The 27045-nt window shown below is 38.9% G+C and overlaps 1 protein-coding gene across 1 annotated transcript in view; it reads left to right on the top strand.

Annotated features, from left to right (window-relative positions):
• The first annotated feature begins 2080 nt into the window (after window positions 1-2080).
• Window positions 2081-27045, top strand: part of ST6GALNAC5 (ST6 N-acetylgalactosaminide alpha-2,6-sialyltransferase 5) — a 165162-nt gene continuing 140197 nt past the window's right edge. The window contains exons 1-2 of the mRNA XM_057744627.1: window positions 2081-2355; window positions 3169-3414. Of these exons, the coding sequence (XP_057600610.1) occupies window positions 2341-2355; window positions 3169-3414 (261 nt within the window). The 5' untranslated portion in view covers window positions 2081-2340. The remainder of the gene's footprint in view (window positions 2356-3168; window positions 3415-27045) is intronic.

The following is a 27045-nucleotide window of genomic DNA, read 5'->3' as shown; positions in this document are numbered from 1 at the left end:
TGTCTCTCACACACACACACACACACACACACACACACACACACACAGAGCCCCTCTCCCCAGGTTGTGAGCTCTTAGATGAGAGGATCTGTGCCTTATTCCTCTCTGCATTCCCTACTATAAAACCACCAGATAGCAGGTGATCATTAAATGACCGTTGAATTGAACAGCACAGGGATTTTAACTTCTGTCACTTGTTTTATCTGCCCTTCCCCCACATCCCCTTGTCCATTTGGCTCTTGGGCCAGAGTGCCTAAAACCATTGCATCAATCTAATCAAATATTTGAAAGCAGGCGACCTTGAAATTATTCAAATCAACTTCAGAATTAAATTTTTCAAATTTACTCTGGTCATTTCGTAAGTAGATTTAGCTACTCGCTAACTGCCATCCCAGGAGGAAAAGGAAAAAAAGCATAAGCTTAATGAATTTGGTCAGACATACTGTGTAACAGATGTCCAACGTGCTGCCATGAACTTAAATCATAAACATGATGGCTCTGTTTGGCATGGCAAAATATATTAGCAGTGTTTTATTGGTCACCAGGCAACTTACTTAAGATGGAAAGGGAATGATTCTGAAAAAATGCAGGAGCTAAGTCTAGTAGCATCTCAAGAGGAGCCCTGGAGAAACACAGATAATCTGCTTGCAGTGATTCATCAAGTTGGTCCTTTGTTTCCCTAATTTGAGTGTCAAGTGCAACCATCCAACAAAGAATTGCCAAGACCCGATAAGATTCTCCTCCCGCTGCTGCTTTTTCTGCCCTAACAACTGGTACTATTCATGCCTAAAGCACAAATTGAATAAATAGCTTCAAGGCTGGCAATGTTGGACAGTGTTTGGAATTTTTTGTTTTTACTTGAAAGGCTAAATCCCATATGTTTCTCACTTTCCCCCAAACACATTGCATTGATAGTCATTGTTGTACTGATTAATTTTAACTTTCTTAATACTGAGTATAGAAGGATGCCTCGTAAGTTAAAAATAGTTCCTGTTGTATCATCAGTCCAGCAATGGATTAGTGAAGATTAAAAAAGGATTGTAATGCCTTTTTTGGCCTTGAGAAAGCTCTTATTGTGCCTATGGTTCAGTTGGCCTGATGATCGTTTCCATCCTAATGGAACCTTTAACATTACACTGCTACAGGTGAGGGGTTAAGTAATACATTAAGACAACTATTCTCCCAGAGCAATTTCACAAGAAATATGTTTCTAACTCAATTAGACACTTAACAAAATGCCATTTGTAATTCAATGTGGGGAGGGAGGAGGGGGGAGAGTATCCTTAAAACAAGCTATTGATGTGAATTTCCCAAGAAAAAAAACAATTATTTTTTAAAAATTTTAATTGAAGTTCTGAATGTGAAATTATGTACTGTCAGTGCAGTAGACCAACACAAGGAGAGCACCAGAGGCCTTAGGAGTCTTACAAAATAAGCAGTAAGCGGTTTTATCTCTAGCAGCCAGAAATCTTTCATTTAAATTAGGAAGAATCTACAGGTCCAGTTAATCCTGTGAATGAGGTGCTGAATGTTCTTAAGACTTTTAAATCATTTAGATGAACACTAGGAACCTCAAGGATCTGATAGGAAAATAAATTATAATATTTAAAACAAGTAATGAATGAAATAATTTCAATGAAAACAAGAATATAAAGATTGCATGAGAATAACTGGATTTAAAAAGTAAAATTAAGGGGGAAAAGAATATCAGAAAGCTTACAATTGGAAAACTGAACTAATAATTAATTTATTTGAAAAAGATTATTTCGTGACAGATTCCTGCATGCTATGAACATAAACGCAAATGCTATAAACAGAGCTATTGATATTTGGGCTGTTGACTTGTTTTTATCAAAATCGCAAACAGAAATCTTAGTTTTCAAATTTTCAAATGGCTATCATGTTCAGAATCCAATTGGGTTCTCCTTCCTTTTTACTTGATGACTTCATAAAAGATAAATAAGCCCTCGGACCAAGACGTGGATAGACTGGCACGGTTAACTCTCTTCGTCCCAGAAATTCTACTCGGCTGCAAAGATGATTATTTGGGGGCTGGAAGGGGGGGAATACAGAGGTCTTTAGGACCCAGCAGGCGGCGGCAGGCGGCAGTTGTGTAGATCGCTGAGACTACGAGGGTCCGGTTCAGTTTTAATTCTGTCTCTAATCTCTGCAACAGCGGCGCTTCCTGGGTCCCGCGGCTCCCCTGCTCACTCAGCCGCGGCTAACCGCCGGGCGAAAATCAGAGCCGCCTCCTCCCCATCACCCACGATGGAAACCCTCCAAGAAAAAGTGGCCCCGGACGCGTGTGCCTGAGAATTCCGCACAAAAGAGGTGCCCAAAATGAAGACCCTGGTGGTGAGTCATTTGTTACAACTCCTCTGAGCAGAGGCGGGACCCCCGGGCGCAGCGTCCCCGGGGCGCACGGGAGAGCTCCAGGGCACCTAACCCTGAGCCGCGGGGTCGCCCGTTACAAAGGGACAACTTTCCACCTGCTCCGCGTCCACTCCCGATTCCTCGGTTCTGCCTGGCTTGGAATCCCAGAGCCCGAATGGGAACTCGGGTTGCTGGGCTCCTGGATCTCCAGCGCGAGTTCCGAGCGGCCAGCGGAGAGCTTAGAGAAGCTCAGAGTGGTGGGCGCCTTCCTCGGGGATAGGGATGCCCTAAAGCAACAGCCCGGCAGAAACTAAGAAGGGTGGGAAGGGGGGGACCTTTGCAGACTTTCTTGGTTTCCTTGTCGGATTTCAAACTTGCAAGGATCGCCGAGGTAGAGCCCCACGGGTCCAGAAAAGAGAGGCTAGACCTTCCAGCTGCCGAGCTGGGGGCAGAGGGCCGCCTCCCGAAGTGCGAGCCCACCCCTGCGCCCGCCGCCGACGCGCTCTCCCTCGCGTAGCCGGGCACCGCGCACCGCGCACCGCCTGTGCTCTGCCGCGAGATGCGGGAGGCGGCGGCGGCCGAGAGCAGCGACGCGCGGGGAGCATCCCCTGCCGTACGCGCGGGGACGGTGCCTCCTATGCCGGGGCTGCGCGCTGCTGGGGTAGGACCTGGGCTACCCGCGCCTGCCCCGACCTCCCCCGCCCGCCGGACCGTCGCGTCGGTGTCTCCGCCGGGCGCGCTCCTCCCGGGTCGGCGCTCAGCAACTCTCCTGTGCTCTCTCCCGCCCGCCCGCAGCGCCATGGTCTGGCAGTGTGTTTAGCGCTCACCACCATGTGCACCAGCTTGTTGCTCGTGTACAGCAGCCTCGGCGGCCAGAAGGAGCGGCCCCCGCAGCAGCAGCAGCAGCAGCAGCAGCAGCAGCAGCAGGCAGCGGCGACCGGCAGCGCGCAGCGGTCGGCGGAGAGCAGCCCCGCGCCGCGCCCCGAGGCCCCCGCGGGACCGCGGCCACTGGACGGATACCTTGGCGTGGCGGACCACAAGGTGACAGCTCGCTCTCCAGCCTGGGGATCCCGCACACCTGAGCTTGCCCCCTTCCCCGGGGCTGGGAGGCGCCGTGAGTAGGTGCCATTCGCAGGCTGGAAGGGGGTGTGGACCCGCTGGGGTGAAAGGGATAGATTCTACTTGGAGTGAATTTCTATTTGGAGAAGGAAGCAAAGTTTTTCAGGGAGTAGGGATGAGATGAGTGCACCCAGAGCCTAATTTCCTTACAGGAACGGTCCCTGTAACGAGAACCGCCTCATCCCCAGAATTGCAGCCACCGGTGGGTGCTGGTTCCTGAAGTCTGGGTTTGGCAGTCCAGTCGCGCCCTAGTGGGAGGAGACCCGGGAATGGCGCGGATACCAGACCCAGCGTACCTCAGACTGGGGACCCGAGGCTGAGTAACAGCCAGTCCGTGGCCGCTGCTCAGGCTCGCAGATTCCTGTCTGATCTCTGCTTCGGATGCTCTGGGCTAAATTATCACAGCCCTGGAGAGCGGTGCCCAGGCAGGCGCGGAAGGCTTGAGGCACAATCTCAGCCTCCATTGGCTTGAAACTCATCGTTGAGGGCCTGTTTTCCTCTGCCTTCTGGGAAGCCGCTGCATGGCTTGGCTAATAATTAATAAGATGAATTTTTAAGAAATTGAACCTTCTTTCCCTGGAATAATAAATCTCTCGTTTCAGTGTGTGAAGCCTCTGGGAGAATCCTAATCAAGTTTACTGATTCTGAAAGGATACTTTAATACAGTTTAAATGTATTCCCCATTATTTGAAGCTGATAATATATTTTTATTAAAACACAGCTCCATTCTGTATATGCTATAGAACGCTAGAGGATTTCTTGAAACCACCGAACTCTTCTGCTTTTTGTATTACTAAGTTTTATGGTTGTGAGCCAAAGTAATATTTAGCAGGTGCTCCTTTTGTGTGAAAAGATGGTTCTAACAATGCATGAAAAAGTCTAACTTTTTAAAATGGCAGTCAAAATACATCTATTCACTTGTGCAATGTATAATGCTAAAGATTTTGGAGGGTACAAAGGAATTCAAGGCAGGACCCAGCCTTTAAGGAACTGTGAATGCCTGTAGGAAAAAAACAACATCCCATGAAACATGAATGGTTGGATAGGTGACAGAGAGATAGATAGATGGTAGATATAAATGTTTAGGAAATATTGAATATAAACAGTTATTATTGTTGGAGTACAGAGATAAGAAAGATCTCTGCCCTGGTAGGATCAAGGAAAGTTTCTTTGAAAAAGTGGAACTTGCACTGGGAAGAATTCACGGAAGCAGAAAAGAAGGAGCGATTTCAGTAGGAAGTGATTCACTGGTGAGGGGGCTGGTGGTAGATCTTAAAATCAAAATTAGAGAGGGCCATCGGTTTCACAATTACAGCTTCTGTTTTCTCTTTAAGTTGTTGATTGACTACATACTTTGTATCTGCATGTGCAAGCAACCCATAAGGGCTGGAGTTCTAGAAAAGTTTGACACTGACTTCTGTCTGTGGATTGATGTGGTGTTTAGGTATTTATGATGAATATATTGAACATGGTGGATTTTCATGGCTATTGTTTAGTGGAAGTGGCTATAGAGGACGTGAAGCTTTGGTTAACAGGGTGTCAAAAGCTAAAGTTGCTGAAAGCTTTGATCTGCCTTTGGGAAGATATTGCTAATACTTCCTTTACTGTGCTTTCCTGCTAGACAAACACCAAATAAGAATATTGGTTGCCTAAGGCAAAATATATTGCCCTTATGTTCTTTTTCAAAACAGTGTTTATTCACACAAATGTATTCCATTTTCAATGTATCAGAGCCTTATTTCATTAAAATGAAGAACGGCCCTTTTGGGGAAGGAATGTGGAAATTCTATATGAGAAATTGAGATAATCTGTAGCGAAGGGTTTTGTAAACTGTGAGGCGTTATGTGAATGATAGATATGTGTGGAAGACCTTGAAATTCTTAGCAGAGAATTAGAAATGTGACCAAGAAGGTCGTTGCAGATAATATCAATGAAATTCTTTCACAGAAAACCAACCTCTCACAAAATTCTGTACCCAAAGGGTTCAACAAAGTTTACTCTACCTCAAGCAAAGGAATAAATGCAAATCTTAAAATCTGTGCCTTCTCCTTAGACATTATTCCAATTGTCCCACTGAACAGAAAGTAAACTTCTGCTCAGAATATAGTCACCTTACTGCTGCTATTTAACTGGCCGAAAGTTAGGCAAAGTTTCATTTCCAATGACTATCTGAAGGTGCACGTGTAAAATGTTTATGTCCTCTCCCAAAGCTGCTGTTTAGGTTTATTGGGATCTTCCTATAGTCTTGCTTAAGCGGATGTAGAAGTCATTTGTTAGACTATTGCTAGGAATATTTTTTCCGATTAACACAGGGAAGGGTAAGAAATGAAAGCTTTTCTATTTTATTATGTTGCCAGATGATACTCTGATTGCTTTTTTCCCACTCTCACATCAGGCTTTAGAAAAATTATAGGATGTGCTGAATGTGATGACCACCAAGCCATATGCTGCTGCATATTGAATCAGAATTCCAACAGACCTTCTATTTGCCATGATTTACTGAATCTGGAGAGAGTTACAGATACCTTTTAGGAAAACGTTCACATCTCCATGGCTGGAGGTCCCAAAGTCTGATAAATATGTAGTATTTTTGTTCAGTTACATGATGGTATTAACATTATAACTCCAAGATTAAATGCAACAGGTGGTCCTAATCCCCAGCACCTGAATTTCACAAATTACAGCCTGTCTGCAATGACAGTCTTGTCTCATACACTGCAGACTGAATTACTGTTGAGATTAAATCACTATGTGCTTTTGTTGAAAGACATGCTGCAAGTCAAGCCAGTGATGAGCAGTATGTGTTGAAGCTTAAAATATCACTTTCCATGGTCGTATTCCCTACTTCCTCTTTCACAAACGATGTGAGTGGAAATTGTAATTCCAGTACAACTAAGTAAGTGAAGGCTACTTGGAGTTTCTTGTGAGAATGAAACCATTTCATTTTCTCTTAGATAGATTTTTTTTCTCTTCATTCCCAACCCTTCCCCTGACCTTTTCCCACAAATGTTCCACCGACTCATTTCCATCTTGTTACATGTCTGTCACTGCAGCTACTGTCTCTGCATCCTGCCATTTCCTGGTCCCTGTTTCCGGAAGCCATTGATTTCTAATCAGATCTGCCAGATCAAAGCAAAGAAGCCAATGGCTTGGAGAACCTTCTGCCTTTAGAACCTTCTGCAGCATAATGTATAATCAAACTAAAACACACACACACACACACACACGCACACACACACTCTAAATCAAGCAACCCTCAGAGGAAAGCTCCACGTCTCCCAGCAGAGTGGAACTGGGCATGAAGCACATTCTGTGTCCAGGCTAGGTTGGTTCCAGGTGGGTAAAGTCATTTGCCATCTGGTGGACCCTGTGAAATGAAGCTGTGAGCCGATTCCTATTTCCAGTGGACACGAGCCCTTATCACAGAAGGCCCACTTGTCACCTGGGCTGCCCTTATCTGAGATGGCTTATGAAAGAGCAGTGATCATGGGATCTGAAGCTGAGCTGCTCTCTCCTCACTTCAGTAGTAGCCCCCAAGAATGGATTTTACATGTACCAGTGACACGCTTGCCCTTGATTCTTTCTTTACTTAAGCACTCAGTTATTCAGGCAAAACCAAACTGCTTAGGAGGAATAGTACTATTACTATTAATTGGTAGATGTCCAATTGGAGTGATAAGTCAATGCAAAAGTTGAAAAATAATTCAAAACCAGAAAAAAAGGTATATGCCATATAACTTACTTTGAAATTATGACATAAGAATTCTTCCTTTAGAAGTTTATACCATTTGTTAGACCCTATGGTGTAATATTTGAGGCTTCCAATGAATGATAAATAAAACTGGATCTCAAAGAAATTTAAGTGGCCTCATTTTCAGTGCTCAAGTATTACAAACTATAACCTGCCAATAATGATAAAACTCTGTTATCACAAAGCGTCGACCAAAAGGAATCATGAAATGAACTGTTTTGTTTTTTTTTAAACAGAACCCGTTTTTTTTTTAATTTATTTTTGGCTGTATCGGGTCTTGGTTGCAGCACTCGGGATCTTCCTTGAGGCTTGCAGGATCCTCCACTGTGGCATGTGGGCTCCTCATTGTGGCATGCAGGCTGCTCTCTAGCTGTGGTGCCCAGGCTCAGTAGTTGCAGCGCTTGGGCTTAGTTGTCCCGAGGTATGTGGGATATTAGTTCCCCAGCCCACGTCCGCTGCATTGAAAGGTGGATTCTTAACCACTGGACCACCAGGGAAGTCCCCATTAACTGTTTTTTTCTGGGAAGGGTTCCAATAATGTGGTTGTTTTTAACTAGAGAAGTGTTCTTATAACATTTATTAAAATAGTTAACCTTCCTTAATTCTGAAATCCAGGACTATTTCTCCACCTTCCCACAGGTGTAATCCCAAGATACTTTTATGCCAAAGCACAGATGGTACCTAGCAGATGAGTCTGACCTGGCTCCCTCTCAAGTTTCAGGCTTTCTGGCCTCCTTGCTGATCCCTGGACACTCACTGTGCCTCAGGACCTTTGCACTTGCTGTTTCATCTCCCTGGAAAGCTCTTACCCAAGATCTTTTGCATGGTTGATTCCTTCTGATCATTTAGTCCTCAGATCACATATCGTCTTCTTGTGTACCACACTCTCTAAATAGCCGCCTTCTCAACACATTCTCTATCATACCAGTCTGTTTTATTTTCCTTATAATACTTAACAATACCTGAAATAATCTTAAAGTTTACTTGCCCTCCCCCCAAGTAGAATCTAAGTGCTGTGATAGCAAAGCATCTGCTACATCTTGTTAACCAGTGTAACTCCAGGCCCTAATGCTTGGCCATTGGTGGGCACACAATAAGAATTTACGTAAGGAAAGTAGAAGGTAGGATGTATTGAGGGTGGGGTGTCCCTGAAGAAGGACAGAACTACCTTACCTTATGTCAAGTACTTTCTCTGCAAGAAACATCAGTACAGTCCCAGGCCCTGGTATGTCTCATCTTTCCTAAATTTGATTAACTCCTCCTCCTAATAATGATATTAGTAAGGAAGAAGAAGAAATGATTTGAAACATAAGAGTCGTTGGGAATGAGATTTGGGAATCTACCATTTTAATGGGCTTCCCTTATGATTCTTGTGCACATTAAAGTTTGAGAATCATCATTTGAAACATTTTTAATCATCACGATGTGTAGTTCTGTAGCTGATTTGATTCTGGGTTTTAATCATAACCCTTAGTAAATATTCATTGAAGACCTAATAGCTGCAAAATTCCAGGGTATTCTGGAAAAAGAACACAGTCCCTATCCTCAAAGAGCCTTTGGTCTAATTGGAAAGAAAAGACAAAGAGGCGAGAAAGGTTAAATAATAAAACAAGTGCTGAATAATAATATGAAACCAAGAAACAGTAAATCAAGGCACTGACACTAAAAAGGAGGCGATTTCTGTGATCTTTCTCATCTATAAAATAGGTTAAATACTATTGTTACCTTAAAGTTATAAAACTTTCAAACTTAAATTCCATTATTCATTAGTCCTTTCAAATTATGTGTTTGTGTGTATATATATATATATATATATATATATATATATAAAACATAGATAGTGAATAATTAGTAAACAACTTGAATATTAAATCAACTTCAAAATGGATTGATTTTAAATTCAAAATATTCAATCTCTTTATGATTGTCCTTTGGCATGGCATAGGATCTCTTGGACTCTTGAAGGGAGCTAACTCTGTTACCCTGTTCACCTCTCTCTGTACCATATGGTGACTATATTTCCAAACCAAATCTCATAACTTGTGGTATGATGAATTTGTACATAATTGTGTTGAGCGCAAGACAGAATATTTGCAATCAGATCTGTCCTGGAAACATGACATCTGTTATAGAGGGAACTTTCCTTAGCCTCTAAGGTCAAATGGCAGCTCAGTATAATTCCTGTCCTGCAAATACTGGGATAGAGAGAGATTAAAAATGAGAAAAGATTGAAATATTAAAACCCATCATCAATCAATCAATCATTCTGAAAACCTTCCATACACCTATTAAATAGCCTTTGAGCAGCTGTGAAAGATCTTAGATACAGAAAGACAAAGAATGATTATTTCTTACATAATAATATTATTACCCATACCTTGTGGTTCAAGAGAAGAATTCCCTTGTGTCAGTAAATTTATGATTAAATGATCAATAAAAATTTGGGGGCGGGGGCATTTATGAGATGTACTCAGATTCTTCTTCACAATCTCTTTTAGTCTTAAACTCTTAGTGTGGGGCTGGGACAAGTAAATATTTTCATTGCATGCTCTATTCAATATGATTTCCCAAATAAAAGCCACAGACATGAATAGTCTCAGTTTTAGATAGTATATCGGCAGGGAAGCCTTCCCGGATTTGTAGCCCAGGAGAGATCTGAGCTGTGTGTTTTGTCTTCATAGCCAACATCCCATGATAATACTTATTCTGGTTTATTGTCATTTCTTGTCTAAAAGTGTCTGCCTTCCCCGCTTGACAATCAGCTTTTGGAGGCTAGAAATTTTTTTCTCTTTTTTTTTTTTGTCATTGAATTTGCAGCCTGGCCTATAACGGCTCTTCAAATAACTATTTGTTGAATAAATAAGTGTATCTATATAAAGATTTTATATTTCTTCCAAAATAAGCCTGTTTCTGACCGCTTGGAGTTACTGAAAAGGAATAGCTACACATCATAAATATCAATTTCTCTGGCGACAAGTTGTAGTTCTGTAACTATTTCATTTCTACATTCTTGTACTAATCAGATTTCTTAAAACATATTCAAAATTTTAGAGCCAGAACTAAAACTTCAAAATTATCTAAAGGAAGTCAAGGGTTAGTGGCAGAGCTAGGACTAAAATGTGGGTCTCGAACGTGAATATCATTACTGTAAGGGAAATTCAGTACCAATATATTCTAAGCAGTGACTCAACATTATTTGAACAGAATTTATTAAAATGAAGAGCCTAGGCCTATCCAGTTATTGGAAAGAAATAAATATTTAAACATCTTATTATTCTGAAATGAATATGAGAATATGCCTCTGGATAGTTAAAAAGAGCTCCCACCAACCACTGGCGGGTACTCTAAACGCTGCATAAAATGCATGGCACCGATGTAATTGGAACAATTTGCAAATCAGAGCGGATTTTGCCTTTAAAAAGTAAACTAAGCCAAAAGGAGTGTCTCATTTAATTATTTGCAGAAAATGTCATGAGTAGACCACTCATTTAGCTGAATTACCTCCTCCGCAGTGGGGAAGGAAACATCATTGGGAGACTCAGTTAACCAAGTACCTGAACTGCCATGTGCAAGTAACCAATGACTCCTCTTAAATTCCGAGATGTGATTTTTACTCGGAGATAGAATTACTTTAGGCAAATACTAAACCATTTTACCCATGGTAGGGAAAATTAACCTTGATAGTTGTTGCAGCTCAGAATGAAAAGGAAACTTTTTTATTACATTCTCTTTTAATAGCTAAGAAGGTGTCTTTAGTGTTCCTGGGACCCTCACAGAGTCTGAGGGTACCCTGGCAGACTGAAATGCAGAGTTAAACCATTTTTTAATAAGAAAGCATATTCTGGAAATTAATTGCACATATGGGACCTCTCCACTGACTGAACCGTGTTATTGCATTTCTCAGTTACAGATCTGCACATGTTCCTTGTGTGCCTCCAATGGCTTCCCAGTGCCTGGAGGATCAAGTTCAGACTCCATAGGAGGCTCTCAAGGCCCGACAGGGTCTGCGTGGCCTCCTTCCCCAACCGCGCCTCCCACAGCAACCCGCAGCCCAGGCTCCACACACCCTGGGAACACAGCCTGCTGTTTCACACTTACCTGCTCCTCCTCCATCAGGGAATGCCCTTTCTCCTTTAGTCCACCAGATAGGGAACATATCACCCATTAAAATCCAGCACAAGCATCTCCTTTTTAAAGTTTTCCCAGATACAACCTCTATGCAGAGAAGACCCCACATTCTCTTATGCCAGCGGTGTATCAGTCTGTCAGTCACATAATGGCTGAGTGCCTACTGTGTATTAGACACAGAGGAGGGAATGAGAGGCAGGACCTAGTCCTTACCCACAGGAAAATCACAGTGGAGGAAATATATATTACCATGACTATACCTTGGTAAGTGCTAAAATATTCTCTGTTATCTTCTGCATGCAATAATTGCAATCATAAAACATTGCAATTGTTTGTCTACATGCTTGTCTCCCCAACTAGGCTGTACCTTCTTGAGGCCAGGAACATAATTTATCCATCCTGGTATCTCCAGGATGAACATTAGGTGGACAGAATCCTGTTTTAATTATATGTAATGGGAAAAGATTTGAACAAGTCTGGCTAATAGACTTACCATAAGAATGACAGAAATGGTAAGTAGGGGCAGAAGGACTTCACACTTGTGGCAGACACATCTCTAATTTCTGGTTCCCCTTTAAATGCAGAGCAGAATTTGTTGATCTTTCCAGAGTGGTTGACTAGGTGATGAGAAATAGGAATGCCTATATTTGAGGACAGTATGGTATCCTGGGAGGCAGGGAGGCATGTCCAGGGTTTTTACTTGTTACGAGCACTTTGGAAAGTCATGGAACTTTTAGGCTAGTCTGTAGAAGGGGTGGTTAAGCTAGATTCATTTACCCTCTCATTTATCAAATAATATTGTGTGACTTGCCTTTGTGTTTGGGACCTAGAAGGCAAAGATGCATAAAGTGTGATGCATGAAATGCACATCTATGAGAGAGGCAGAAAAGCAGACATAAAATTACAGCACAGATTTGGAAAGAAAGATTTACATGTTACAGAGATCAGCTTTTTATCCTGAAAGCTTTGAGGAAGTCTTTGAAGAGTAAATTAGAAGAGTGACTTCATCAGATGAGTGTTTCAACAGATCACTATGGCTTTGGCATGGCACAGGTCAGAGCGGTCCTAGGTTATAGGAAGAGGGACCAATTAGCGGAGTGTAGTTGTGATCTGAGTGAGTGATGCTGTTGGTCAGAGGAAAAGAGACCTAAGGTTTCTGCTTGCCTTAAGTTTCTGTGATCACCCACCCCACTGTGTCAGTGCAGACAGTCTGAGTGCATCTTCTTGAACAGCAGAAGGTTTGTGGTTCAAGATTGCCTCTCAATAGTTAGTGAAAAGAGTTTGATGATGATCCCAGATGGCACTGCAACTTTGTCTAATTTTGAACCTTACTGTGCACCTTAATACCACATACTGACTTGAGCAAAACAGTGGTGTGATGGTTAAGACTGAAGCAAGCTGTTTATGGAGACTCCATCATGCACACTGGCAACAAATTACAGGAATTAAACCCTCCACCTGTAGCAGAGCCAGTGGGGTGTGGAATAAATGTGATGAAGACACTTTGTTAGGTAGCAGTTCTACTGGGAGAGAATTTATTCTAGAATAACCTTGTCAAGGGAGAACTTGTTGCATAATAAATCTCACCAGGTATAGCTCTGTTGGAAGTAAGGAGTGGAGGGTGGTTTCCTCTCCTTTCATTCCCGTAGTTAGAGAGAGAGCAGTTAGTATTCTTTTAAATCAGTTAAGTTTGTTAACAACTTCTGAGAAAAGTAAAGTTTCTGTTTACCTTGCATCAGGATGAAAAATTTGTCAAGAACGAGTTCTGGTTCCTAATTCACTCAAAAGCATTTGTTTGGAAGCAAAAAATATATACATCTGAACGAACTCTGGTTTTATGGGGCTCATGTTGGGAGTTACTCGGCAATGTTGCACCTGCCAGGCTGCCATCAGGGATTTCCAAGTTGTCTCCCATTACCTAAGTAGTGTGCGCTTCCATTCTGTAGTGCAAATCATCAAGCTGGATCATATCATTTTTATTCCTTTTGTTGCAAGTTTTGAACAAAGTGCTGGAAGTGATGACAATCTGCTTGTTTTCTGGAACACGGAAAAGGAGAGGGGATTATAGGAATCTGTGTGTGTTCCCCACTACCAATGAAAACGAAGCTTGACCTTGACACTCTAGCCAGCACGAATCCCTTGAAGAATTATGCCCATCACTCTTATTAACAACTATATACGGATTTTGGCTCCGTTTGAAATGTGATGGGGTTTTAATCCAAAAATTCAGAAATAAAAGTCAGAGAAAGCTGTCATAAGAAAACAGGGTATCCTGACTAAATGAGCCTGCAGTAGTGAAGTGTAAAGATGAAATAACTGGACCCAGGACCAGGAATAAGTTCCAGAGTGAAAAAGAAGACCAGTTGCTTCGTTCCTGTTATCAAAGGGGCTCTCTTTCTGGCTGTACAGACATGAAATGCTGATTGGGCTCTAGAAAGGCAGTAAGGGTGGCTTGTCATGGGCTCTACAGTGTCTACAAAGGGATCGCAGTTGTTTGACTATATTACATTTGAATGTGATTTGGTGTGCTGTGTAACAACGGAACAGAACATCAATGGACAAGGAATCCGTCGAAAATAAGTTCCTCTGACTAGGAATCACAATGGTTTGTTTTGTTTTGTTTTGTTTTCTGAAATGAGCAGCATGATGGCCTGCTAAGATGAGCAACGCTCAGGTCCTCAAGGGAGTTATTAATCTTAACATTAATAACCAGTCTACCAGGTGGAGGACCATTCTTAGCAGGTCCACAGGGCATCCTGATGGTGTCTCACCCTTTAGAAGATCTAAAGGATGGAAAGGAGGCAGACTTGTATCTTCCAGGGTATTCTGCCAACCTGTGAACACCAAAACTCAGTACTGTTTCATGAAAACTGTGCCTATAGACCATATTTGAGAGCATGGAATGCCATCTACCTGAGAAAAACTTCTTCTGCATCATCCCCACAGTAGCATGTTGAAAAAGAAATGAGAGAAGAGAGGTAGAGTGCTAGTTTTGAAAAACAAACTTTACCCCACTCAATTGTAAATGCATATATTCTCATTGTCTTCTCAAAATGGCAAATGGTAAAAAAAGAAAATAACAATTATTCATAAACTTACCACTAAAGACATGATTACTATTGATAATTTATTGTGTTTACTTACAGATTTTTCCATACATATCAAATGTATATATGTTACATTTTAATGCACTTCTTTCCTGCTTTTAATTCATATACGTTAGGTATGTGGGGTCTATATGTATATAGTTTTACAGTATGACATGATTGGTGGTAAAGAGGAGGGCATGAGCTATAGATCCTAGTTAGATCCTAGTTAAAGACATCTTTTTTAATAGCTTAAAACCCAAATATATTCCAATTAGAGTTGGGGTAATTAGTAAATATGTCTTGATATTTGTGCTAAGTTCTCCACTTATTAATGCTGAAGATGTGTACATCGCCTACTAGCATGAACATTTTTTTTCCCTTTGGCCGCAGTGGGCAGTTTGTGCGATCATGTTCCCGGACTCCCCGATTCCCCTACCAGGGATTGGAATTCACACCCTCAGCAGTGAAAGTGCAGAGTCCTAACCACTGACTCGTCAGGGAATTCCCTAAACACTCTTCTCTTTCCTCCTTGTTTACAACTGTCCAGCACTTTTTAGCTGTGGCAAGGCTTCCATCCCTACCTTTCATCCTCTACCTGCTTGCTCAGTTACAGAATGTGTTCCAGGATTTTTCAGTTTTTTGAATTATTCCCAACAATCCTTTAATCCTTCTGGTCAGTTTTCTCTAAATTCCCTCCAACCCATTAGTAGCTATTTTGGAGGTGTAGCTGGGGGCAAACTCATACAGGCTCCCAGGACTCAGAGATAATTGTCACCTTCATGGTCACGGGGTGGTCCCTTTCCAGATGTATGCCTCATGTTAGCCTTTATTTTCTGGGCTTCCACTCTCAATCTAATTTTCTGTCCATGTGTATTACAGATCTAATTGCTTGTCCATATATAATACAGGTTTACTTTGACATAACTGTCTTTCCTAAAAAGAAATTTTACAGTACAAATAATTATAAGTATCACCTTCTTAATCAGCAAAATTTTTCTGTATTTCTTTTTTATCTTCTAGTTTTATAAAACATTTTAATTCATTTATCTTATTTTAACCCAACTTGTTGAATTCTGTGACTGTTCTCCTTGACTTTTTTTTTTTTTTTTTTTGGTACTGAGCTACTCTTTTTTACATTTTTCAAATATGTGCTAAATGTTATTTCTTGACTTTGGCATAATTTCAGAACTCCTCATTATTCTTTCGGTACATGGGTAGAATACTTCTGTCATTAAAGGCATCAGGGCCTGCCTCTTCCATGACAGCCAACTGGCAGGGGGTGTATTTTATACATCTTGGTTTGGTGGCTTCCAAGTAAAGGCATGAGTCGGAGAACATGAGATCTTTGCCAATAAGCTCTTTATGAAATCAGTCCTTTGTTTTGGTGCCTGAACTCTCTCCTTTCTCCTCTAGATTGGAGCATCACTGAATCCTCTGACCCACTTTTTTTGGGCGGTGGGGGGAAGGGGCTGCATTGGGTCTTCATTGCTGCTCATGGGCTTTTCTCTAGTTGTGGCAAGCGGAGACTACTCTTCATTACATTGCGTGGGCTTCTCTGTGGTGGCTTCTCTTGTTGCAGAGCACAGGCTCTAGGCATGAGGGCTTCAGTAGTTGCAGCACGTGGGCTCAGTAGTTGTGGCACATGGGCTTAATTGCTCCTCCAGCTTCCCAGACCAGGGATAAAACCTGTGCCCCCTGCATTGGCAGGCAGATTCTTAACCACTGCGCCACCAGGGAAGCCCCTCCACTTTTGATGTTGTTGTCATCTACAAGAAACCCACTTTATTTTTTTTATTGAAGTATAGTTGCTGTACAATATTATGTGTTACAGATATATATGATATAGTGATTCATAGTTTTTAAAGGTTATACTCCATTTATAGGTATTATAAAATATTGGTTATATTCCCTGTGTTGTACAATAATATATCCTTGTATTTTATACCTGATAGTTTGTACCTCTTACTCCCCTACCTCTTTATTGCCCCCACTTCCCACTCCCCACTGGTAACCAGTTTGTCCTCTATATCTGTCTAATCCACTTTTTTAAATGTTTTTATTGTGGTAACACATGTGTAAGATAAAATTTGACATTTTAGCCATTTTTAACTGTACAATTCAGTGGCATTTTAATTACATTTTAATTAATTCACAGTGATGTCCATCATCACCACTATTTCCAAAATTTTTCGTCACCCCAAACAGAGCCTCAGTAACCATTAAGTAATAACTCCCCATTCTCCTCTCCCTCCAGCCCCTGGTAATCTCCATTCTACTTTCTTTCTGTCTCTATGAATTTGCCTGTTCTACATATTTCATAAAGTGGAGTCATTCAGTATATGTCATTTTATGTCTGACATTTCACTTAACATAATCTTTTCATCCATGTTGTAGCATGTATCAGAACTTTGTTCCTTTACACAGCTGAATAATATTCCATTGTGTGGATAAGCCACATTTTGTTTATCCACTCACCTTTAGATTGACACTTGGGTCGTTTCCACCTTTTGGCTGTTGGGAATAATGCCGCAACGCATGTTTGTGTTCTTATTGATTTTTCCTTCCTTTTCCCCTCCTTTTTCCATCCCCATGACAGCACCTGAGTCTCTAGCTCCCATCACCTCACATCTGGAAGGCCATTCTATCCCTAGCTGATTTCTATTTTTTCAGTGTTATTCTTGCAATTTTAACATGCATACTTACCAAAGTCATAAGTTAATTAATATCTTTCTCCTCCTTCCAAATAATTCAAGGACCTTAGAACACTAACTCTGGTCAACCCACACAGTAATCTTACATGCTATTGTACTGAAATATTTTATTTCTCTTTTTTTAAGTCTAACAAATTGGATATCAGCATTATTATTGTCATTATTTCAGATAATTAATATTTATTTAGATTTACCTGCATATTACTAATTTTTTTATGCATCATTTCTTCTTTCAACTTAGATTTCCATTATCCTTTTCCCAGAAATAAATATTTTAGAAGCTCTGCTGATGAAATTCTGTTGCTAGTAAACACAGTTTCAGTTTTTTTGAAAGTGTCTCTGTTCACATTCTGGAGAGAGAATACAATTCAAAATCACTATTATTTTCTCTCTTGGTATTTTGAAGGCCTAATTCCTATGTTTTCTCCCTCTCACTGTTGATATTGAGCAGTTTGCCATCAGACTAGTTGTCATAACTTTTTAAAAGGTAATGTAAACCTTTATCTCTTTAAGTATAGTGTCTCTGCTTCATTCTATCTCTTTGTAATGCTTTGTTTATTTGTCTGTGCTGCATTATGGGTAATTTTTCTGATTTTTCAGTTCGTTAATTTTCTGTTCAGCTATGTCTAATCCAGTGTTTAACTCACGCACCAAGTGTTTTTCCCCAAGGATTTTATTTTAATCATTTTACTCAACATTTCTAGATTTTTTTGCCCACAACGTCCTGGTCTTTTTTCACAGTACATTTTATTTTCACATTGGATAACTCCAATATCTTAACTCTTTGGAAGTCTGTTTTTTGGTTTTGTGCTGATTTTATTCAAGGAAACATTTATTTATGTGTTTTGTTTGTTCTTGATGTGTATGTTTTTTGTGACTCCATATGCATCTGGATTATATCTGTAGAAATTCTTAGTGACCTGTGTTGAAAGTGCATGCCGCCAAAGAATGCTTTCCTTCACTTCTGTCAAACTCCTGGGGGCCATACTGACTAAGAAATATCACTTTCAAACAAGCCTGACCTTCTGCACACATGCCAGTAGTGTGAATGTAAACTGCAAATCTATGTACTTTTTTTGAATTCTCAAGGAAGGTTGTTTACCCCCTTCACCCAGAGGCAAGGACAAAACAGACAAGTTTTCTTGTACTTTCCCTGTGCTGGGTATATTTTCTTTCTGTAGTTCACTCTTGCATGGAAGCTTATGGCCTTACAGGGTTCCCCTTCCTTGCTCAAGCTCCCGGCTGTGTCTCCTGTCTCTCCACGTGGCTGCTGAAATTTAAGGCTTTAAGTGAAAGGATCAGGAGTTACCCTTAGGGCAGCAGCTGTCTTCAGTGCCCACTCCTCATGCTCCATATGTACTCTGGCTTCATTTTCAAACTCTGGGCACTTCCCTTACTTTTTTGTTAACTTAATAAAAAAAGATTTTAAAAACATTTTATTCAGCTTTTTTTAGGAATTTTGTTATCTGAGTGCTTGTATCAGTGCCAAATTCTTAAATATTTTTAAAAATAAATATATGGTTATTATGGTTAATTTAGAAATTCAGGAAAGTAGAAGAATAAAATAAAAATCCCCAGTGATTTTTTAAACTAGAGATGGCATAACCATTGTAAAAACGTTGGAATGTTTTCTTAAGGTCTTTTTTCTGTGTACATTATTTTTACATAGATAAGTTCATACCATATGTATCAATTTAAGCATAATTAAAAGACATTCACAAGTGGGAAAATGAAGGATTCTATAGAGAGCTTGGCAGCAAATAATATCAAGTCTTTCCAATAAAATTCTCTATTATGCAGACTTCTATTTGTGGAAGGTAAAAGTATTTTTTGTTTAATCATTCTTTTAGCACAGTGTCCCAGCCATATAAAAAAATTTTTTAGTAATGTTGGAATAAAACAGTATCAGTAGTTAATTTAGATGGTCATCAAACATAGCAAGAGATTTTATCTGAGGCATAGACTTAAAAAATAATAATAATAAATCTAGTCCTGTGACTGGTATAAAAATCTTAAGTGGAATAACTAAGGAAGAACTTTAAGGGCAACCTTACCCCCAAACCAAGAACCTACAAGAAAACAATCCAAAATTGGATTTCTAACTTTTGATTTAAAGCAGATAAGGGAAGACTCCCCTATCATTTTTGCCTCAGCTTTCTTCTTATTGTATTGATTTGTCTTTCTCTCATTTGGCTGGAATATACATATAAATCACTTTTTCAGTTGGAATAGAGAGGTGGATTGACTTCCTGATTCCTTGCCTAGCTGACATTCTTAGATGCTATCAGTTTGGCTGTTAAAAAGTCTTGGGTGACAGAATTTTTATCTCTAATCTCTCAGCTAGGTACATTGGGGGATGCAATAGAACTCTAAGTGGGAGCTCCCAATATATTTAGAAAAAACAGACAATAAAGCATGTCTTCCATAAATGTTTCTCAATCTGACTTGATTTTTTAATAACAGCTTAATTCATATATAATCCATCCTTTTAAAGTCTGTAATCCATTGGTTTTTAGCATATTCTCACACTTTTGCCATCCTCACCACAATCCAATTTTAGAACATTTTTCATCACCCCTAAAAGAAACCCCATACTCAGTAGCAGTTACTTCTCATTCTCCTCTCTCCCCATTCTCTAGTTACCACTAATCTACTTTTTATTTCTATGGGTTACCTACTCTGGACATTTCATATAAATGAAATCATTCAACATTTGGCTCTTTGTGACTGGCTTCTTTCACTGAGCATAATTTTAAAAACTTCATTCATGTATCAGACCTTCTTTCTTCTTTATTGTTGAATAATAGTCCCTTCTATGGATAGACCACATTTTATTTATCCATTCATCAGCTGATGGACATTTGGGATTTTTCACCTTTTGGCTATGAAAGATAATGAACATTCAGATATAAGTTTTTGTGTGAACACATGCTTTCATTTTTCCTGGGTATAAACCTAGGAGTGGAATTGCCGGATCATATGGTAATCCAGGGTTTAACCTTTTGAGGAACTGCCAAATGGTTTTCCAAAAAGGCTGCACCATTTTACCATCCCACCAGCAATGTATGAGGGTTCTAAATGTGTCCACATCCTTGTTAACACTTTTTATCATCTGTCTTTGTTTATTCTAGGCATCCTAGTGGGTATGAAGTAGGTTGTTTGTTTTTTGGCCATGCCACGCAGCTTGTGGGATCTTAATTCTCTGACCAGGGATAGAACCCATGCCCTTGGCAGTGAAAGTGCAGAGTCCTGACCACTGGACCACCAGAGAATTCCCTTATAATGTTTTTATTCACATTAACTTAATGAAACATAGTTTTTAATTTTTATGATGTTAACTTATCCATTGCTTTCTTTTATCATTTGTGTTTTGTGTCATATTTTAAAAAACCATCACTTATTCGAAGATAATGAAGATTTACTGCTGTTTTCCCCTAAAAATTTTGTAGTTTTAGCTCTTACATTTATTATCTAGTTTGAATTAATTGTGTATGTGATGTGACATAAGGATCCAACTTCATCTTTGCATCTTGCACATGGACATGCAGTGGTCCCAGCACAATTTGTTGAAAAGAATTATTCTTTCCCCTTTCAATTGCCAAGGGACGCTTGTCAAAAATAAATCATTCATAAATTTAAGGGTTTACTTGTGAATTCTCAATTCTATTCCATCAATTATTTTACATGAGTAGTCAGTAGCCATACCAGGCATTACATGTTCCTACTTGCTTAAGACTGGCAAAGACAGTGATATCAGTCAATAGTCATGGAAAAGAATCATGGTCTATTATTTCCAAAGGTCCTGCAGAGGTGCCTGTGCAGCTGAGAGTTTGTTTGGTTTATATAGACTAAGAATAGTCTGCTTTGTACACTATTAAGTAGTTAAAAGATTGTAAAATTTCTCAGGTCTCTCAGAGCTCACACTTGCAGGAAGTTTGATTTCACAACTTGTACATGACAACCTCAAATAAAAGTATTCCCATGAGAGTGTTACTAGGGACAAAAAAAAAAAAGACTTTGCCTCTTTTATTGCTGCTGTTGTTAGTTAGGGCTTCTTTGGTTTTTTGTTGTTGTTTCAAAAGGTTGCATTTTGCAATAAGCAAGCCATAGATATATCTTAAATAGAGAGAGCTGTGTTTAGCATTTTTTGTTTTCTTTTGTCACAGTGATTTTTCCATTTACCCTGGAAGGCAGTCACCATTACTTGTAAGCAGTGAAAATAAATAGGGTTTCTGATAGTCATCTTTATGAATAGTCTATATGTGTATGAATAGAGCAAAAGCAGTATCTCAAATTTTTTCTTCAATTCTAGAACCATCTGAATACATTTTAATATTCCACCCAAACTAATCTCACTTGTAAATAATGAGATTATTGTTGAATGTCTAAGGTAGAAAAACAGAAGACCCTTAAACAATACCACACAATCACATATTTTTAAAGAAGAAGGGTCACTTTTAGCTTACAAAGGAGGAACTAAGGGGAAAAAAATCAACTTCCTTATATCTGGAGTACTTTAAGCAATGAACAAATGAACCAAAATAAAACACAAATGGTACCCTGAGCACACATAATTAAACCTCTCATTTTAAGTTTTTGCTCTTTAATCTGCAAAGAAAGGGAAGAGAATTAAATATGCAATGGAATAGTGGGTGTTTCTAGCTGTTTTCTAGGCTGTTCCTCAAAATGAATCCACACGAGTCAGTCATTCATCATAACTTATTTATTCTCAGCAGCAGTTGCTAGAAAGTCTAGATTCTTTGCTGTAGCCCCAGGCATGTGAGATTCCTAGAGAGCACGATTTTGTTCTAAATATCATTCATGTATTCACTCTTTAATTTACACCTGTAGTCTTGGAAAGCATAGGGAATATCACAATAGAAAAAGGTAGATCCTGCTCTTAACAATAAAGGAAGCTCTGCTGGCCACAGAATAATGCAAAAAAACCCAAGGCGAGTAGAAGGACACTTACAGCTGAGACTCTAAGGAAACAGAAATATTATCTGAGGCTTGGACAGTCTTCTATAAACACCTCTATCGCCAAGACAAGCAACCCCAAAAGTTTGAACAACCATGAGGAAACAAAGAAACACCATGCAGGCAAAGGAGCAGGAAAAAAACCCACAAGACCAAATAAATGAGGAGGAAATAGGAAAAATGCCTGAAAAAGAATTCAGAGTAATGATAGTAAAAATGATACAAAATCTCGATAACAAAATAGAGAAAGTACAAGAAACAGTTCATAAGAACTCAGAAAAACAAACAGCAATGGATAACAAAATAACTGAAATTAAAAATACTCTAGATGCTGTAACCAGCAGAATGACGGAGGCAGAAGAACGAATAAGTGAGTTGGAAGATAGAATGGGGGAAATAACTACCACAGAGCAGGAAAGAGAAAAAAGAATAAAAAGAATAGAAGACAGCCTCAGAGACCTCAGTGATAACATTAAGCGTACCAACATTCGAATTATAGGCATCCCAGAAGAAGAAGAAAACAAGAAAGGGTCTGAGAAAATATTTGAAGAGGTTATAGTGGAAAACTTCCCCAACATGGGAAAGGAAATAATTCACCAAGTCCAAGAAGCACAGAGAGTCCCATACAGAATAAACCCAAGGAGAAATACACCAAGGCACATATTAATCAAACTAATGACAATTAAACACAAAGGAAAAATATTAAAAGCAGCAAGAGAAAAGCAACAAATAACATATAAGGGGAAACCCATAAGGATAACAGCTGACCTTTCTACAGAAACTCTGCAGGCCAGAAGGGAATAAAAATTACATATTTTAAATTTCACATAAATGTGCTTTAAAACTACTAAATAAAAATTTATCCATACTTACACCACCCAATCTGAACTGTACATTAATGCCAGCAGCAGCATCTAGAAGTTCTGCCTATTAAAAAAAATAGTCTTCAACATTCTGTATATATCAGTTCACAACATCTCACTCTATTATGTTAAATAGTTGTTGAATAAATAAATATTGATTATTTATGAGAAAAAAAAAAAAGGTAGATCCTGCTCTTAGGGATTGTAGGAGCTTTGGAAACCCAACACTCAGAAAATAGCTTTAGTAAAACTTTGTTAATAAGGAAGGAAAGGAGGGAGGGAGGAAGGGATGGACAGACAGAAGGATGGATGGACAGACTTAGATTCCTTCCCTCATAGAAGAGAAAGATGAAATCATGTGATGGCATATTGAGACATAAAATGGTATAAAAGTTGAGAAGACCTGAACAAAAGGAAAGCAGAGGCATTAGAAAAGGAGAATTATAGCATAATGCTTGAGGGCACTGTCTTTGGAGACAGAGATCAGATTTCAATCTTAGATCTGCTATTCATTGACTGTGATTTGGGAAAATTCACTTTATTTTTGAGCCTCAGTTCCCTCTATAATATGTAAGGAGTAGCAGTATCTACCTCATTGGATTATTGGGAGGATTTAATAAAATGATAATAGGATAATAAATGTTATTCCTTTAGTATGATACCCAGCACATAGGAAGCACTCAGGAAATATCAGTCATTAATAGAAGATGTTAATTATACTTAGGTTTTCTTTAACCCTGAAATGTGGCCTTAGCACACAAATGTAAACATTTTCAAATCATTCATGAGTGGTAGGCTTTTAGATTTTTTTTTTCTTTAGCTTCAAAATAAGTTCAAGACAATGCTGTCCTGGAAAGCCTCTGTATAAGAAACTGTCAGGTTTTTTTTGTACCATTTGCCTTTCTAAAATCTGTCAAATCCCCAAAGTTTCCCCTTTGACATTCTTGGAAGCTGAAACAAAAATTGAATTATCATAAAACTTTTTGAGGTTTGCTTTGAATCTACTTTGAAGCTATATGAATGAGGTCTCTTGGTAACTGACCTTCTGTCAACCTGAATGGGCCTGATACAGAGCAGCGTGTATATCCCCCACCTGGCTACCACCCCCATGGCAGCAGTGTTCTGGATCCTAAGGAGTTTCATGTGCAGAATTATGACAAAGATCAGCCAAATGTAGTTAGTAATGTCAGGTAACATGGTAGTTTGGATCACAGAAGAGGCCGGGGGGAGCTTTAAGCAAGGAAACTTTGCATCCAGCTGTGCCCAATAAACCTTCCCTATGGACTTTATAGGCACCCTATTGCCACTTGTCATTTGGTGACTGAGACCACACTCAAAAGGAAAAAAATCCTTACCTTTCATAATGTTATCTCTCAGCAGTGCAACTTCATGAGAAAAGATGGTGATGTTCCAACAGTTAATGCAAAGTCTTTAAAATGCTGGAATTAATCAACAAATTCAGTAAAGTTGCAAGATATGAAATCAGCATACAGAAAGTAGTTGTATTTCTATACACTAACAACAAAATATCTAAAAAGAAATAACGAAAACAATCTCATCCAAAATAGTATCCAAAACAATAAAATATTTAAGAATAACTTAACCAAGGAAGTAAAAATCCGTACAATAAAAACCGCAAGAGTTTGATGAAGTAAATTGAAGAAGACATAAATAAATGGAAAGATATCCTGTATTCATGGATCAGAGAATTAATATTGTTAAAATGTACATATTACCAAAGCCATTTATATATTCAATGTAATCGCCAATGGTTTTTTCACAAAAATAGAAAAACTCTAAAACGTGTATGGAACTACAAGACCCAGAATAGTCATCAAATGCTGAGAAAGAACAAAACTGGAGGCATCACAAGTTCTGATTTCAAACTACATTACAAAGCTATAGTAATCAAAACAGTATGATAGTGGTATAAAAATTGATACATAGACCAATGGAATAAAATAGAGAGCCCAGAAATAAACCCCCACATATACAGTCAACTAATACCCATATATACAGTCAATGGGGAAAGAATAGTCTCTTTGGGAAAACTGGATAACCACATGTGGAAAAATGAAATTGGATTCCTATCTTACATCGCTCACAAAAATGAACTCAAAATGGATTAAAGACTTAAACATAAGGCTTGAAACCATAAAACTGCTAGAAGAAAACATAGGAGGAAAGCTCCTTGATATTGGTCTTGGCAACAAATTTTTGGATATGACACCAAAAGGACAAACAACAAAATCAAAAATCAACAAGTGGGACCACATGAAACTAAAAACCTTCTGCACAACAAAAGAAATCAACAAAATGAAAAGGCAACCTACAGAATGGGAGAAATATTTTCAAACCATATTTGATAAAGAGTTAATGTCCAAAATATATAAATAACTCATACAACTCAACATCAAAAAAAAAAATCCAATTTAAAAATGGGCGGAGGAACTGAATAGACATTTTTCCAAAGACGAGATCTAAATGGACAACAGATACATGAAAAGATGCTCAACATTGCTAATAATCAGGGAAATGCAAATGAAAACTAGAATGAGCTATCACCTAGCAACTGTTGGAATGGCTGTTATCAAAAAGACAAGAAATAACGAGTGTTGGTGAGGATGTGGAGAAAAGGGAACCCTTGTGCCCTGTTGGTGAAAATGTAAATTGGTTCAGCCACTATGTGTAACAATATGGAGGTTCCTCAAAAAATTAAGAATAGAATTACCATATGATCCAGCAATCCCACTTCAGGGTATATATCCAAAGGAAATGACAATGGCACACTGAAAAGATATGTGCATCCCCATGTTCATTTCTGCATTATTCACAATAGGCAAGATATGGAAACAACCTAAGTGTCTGTCAATGGATGAATGGATAAAGAAGATGTGAGATGTATGTATATGAATATTATTCAGCCATGAGAATATGAATATTATTCAGCCATGAGAAAGAAGGAAATACCATTTTCAACAACATAGATGGATCTTGAGGGCATTATGCTAAGTAAGATAAACCAGACAGAGAAAAACAAATATTGTATGATATCACTTGTATGTGGAATCTGAAAAAGCTGAACTCGTAGAAACAGAGAGTAAGATGATGGTTGCCAGGGGCTGTGAGATGGGGGAGTTGAGATGATGTTGGTCAAAGAGCACACACTTGCAGTTAGAAGAGGAATAAGTTCTGGAGCTCTAATGAATAGCATCCTGATTACAATCAACAGTACTGTATTGTATCTTTCAAAGTTGCTGAGAGACTAGATCTTGAATGTTCTCACCACTGAAAAGAAATGTTAATCATGTGGGGTAATAGAGGTGCTGTCAAATATGACAGTGGTAATCATATTGTAATATATAAGTATATCAAACCAACATGCTGTGCACCTTAGACTTACACAATTTTATATCAACTGTATTTCCGTTTTTAAAAAATTTCCATCATCTAAAAAATGTTTAAGTAAGTAAATAATAAACTAAAATGCTACCAAGTATTTTGCAGGTGGTAGATGTGCAATGAAAGTGGGTTGGAATGGGACAAATAGTGCAATTGCTTTGAGATGTGAAATTATATGATTATGGTTTGGTGTTTTCACCACAATAATAAGTATACTCAGTATCTTATATTCATTCCTAACTATAATTATTAAGAATTGTATGTGACAATACAGTACAGATATTCATTTCTCAAAGAAATATTTGGTGTTAGCCTAGAATTAGAACATACTTTTGCAAGAGAAGATGTTTATCAAATCTGCCATAAAGAAGAGCCAATTATTCATGGTTTTTTTCCCAGGATTTTAATAAATCCCCTGATACATGGTCAAAGCAGTTGAATATGCTAATGAACAAAATGAAGCAAGAAAGTGGTCAGTCTAATTTCAACAGTCAACAAACCAATAAAAATAATTATCATTTCAAATATTTCATTTTTACATTTTGCAAATAGGAGTGATTTTTCTCAAACATGTTTCTTATTTCCTCAGTGATTAAAAAATCACATTTAGATACATTTATTGCTAATGAATA

The sequence above is a fragment of the Hippopotamus amphibius genome, chromosome 1 (genome assembly GCF_030028045.1).
Source record: "Hippopotamus amphibius kiboko isolate mHipAmp2 chromosome 1, mHipAmp2.hap2, whole genome shotgun sequence".
In the NCBI taxonomy this organism is placed as follows: Eukaryota; Metazoa; Chordata; class Mammalia; order Artiodactyla; family Hippopotamidae; genus Hippopotamus; species Hippopotamus amphibius.
This window is presented reverse-complemented; position numbering and strand designations above follow the sequence as displayed.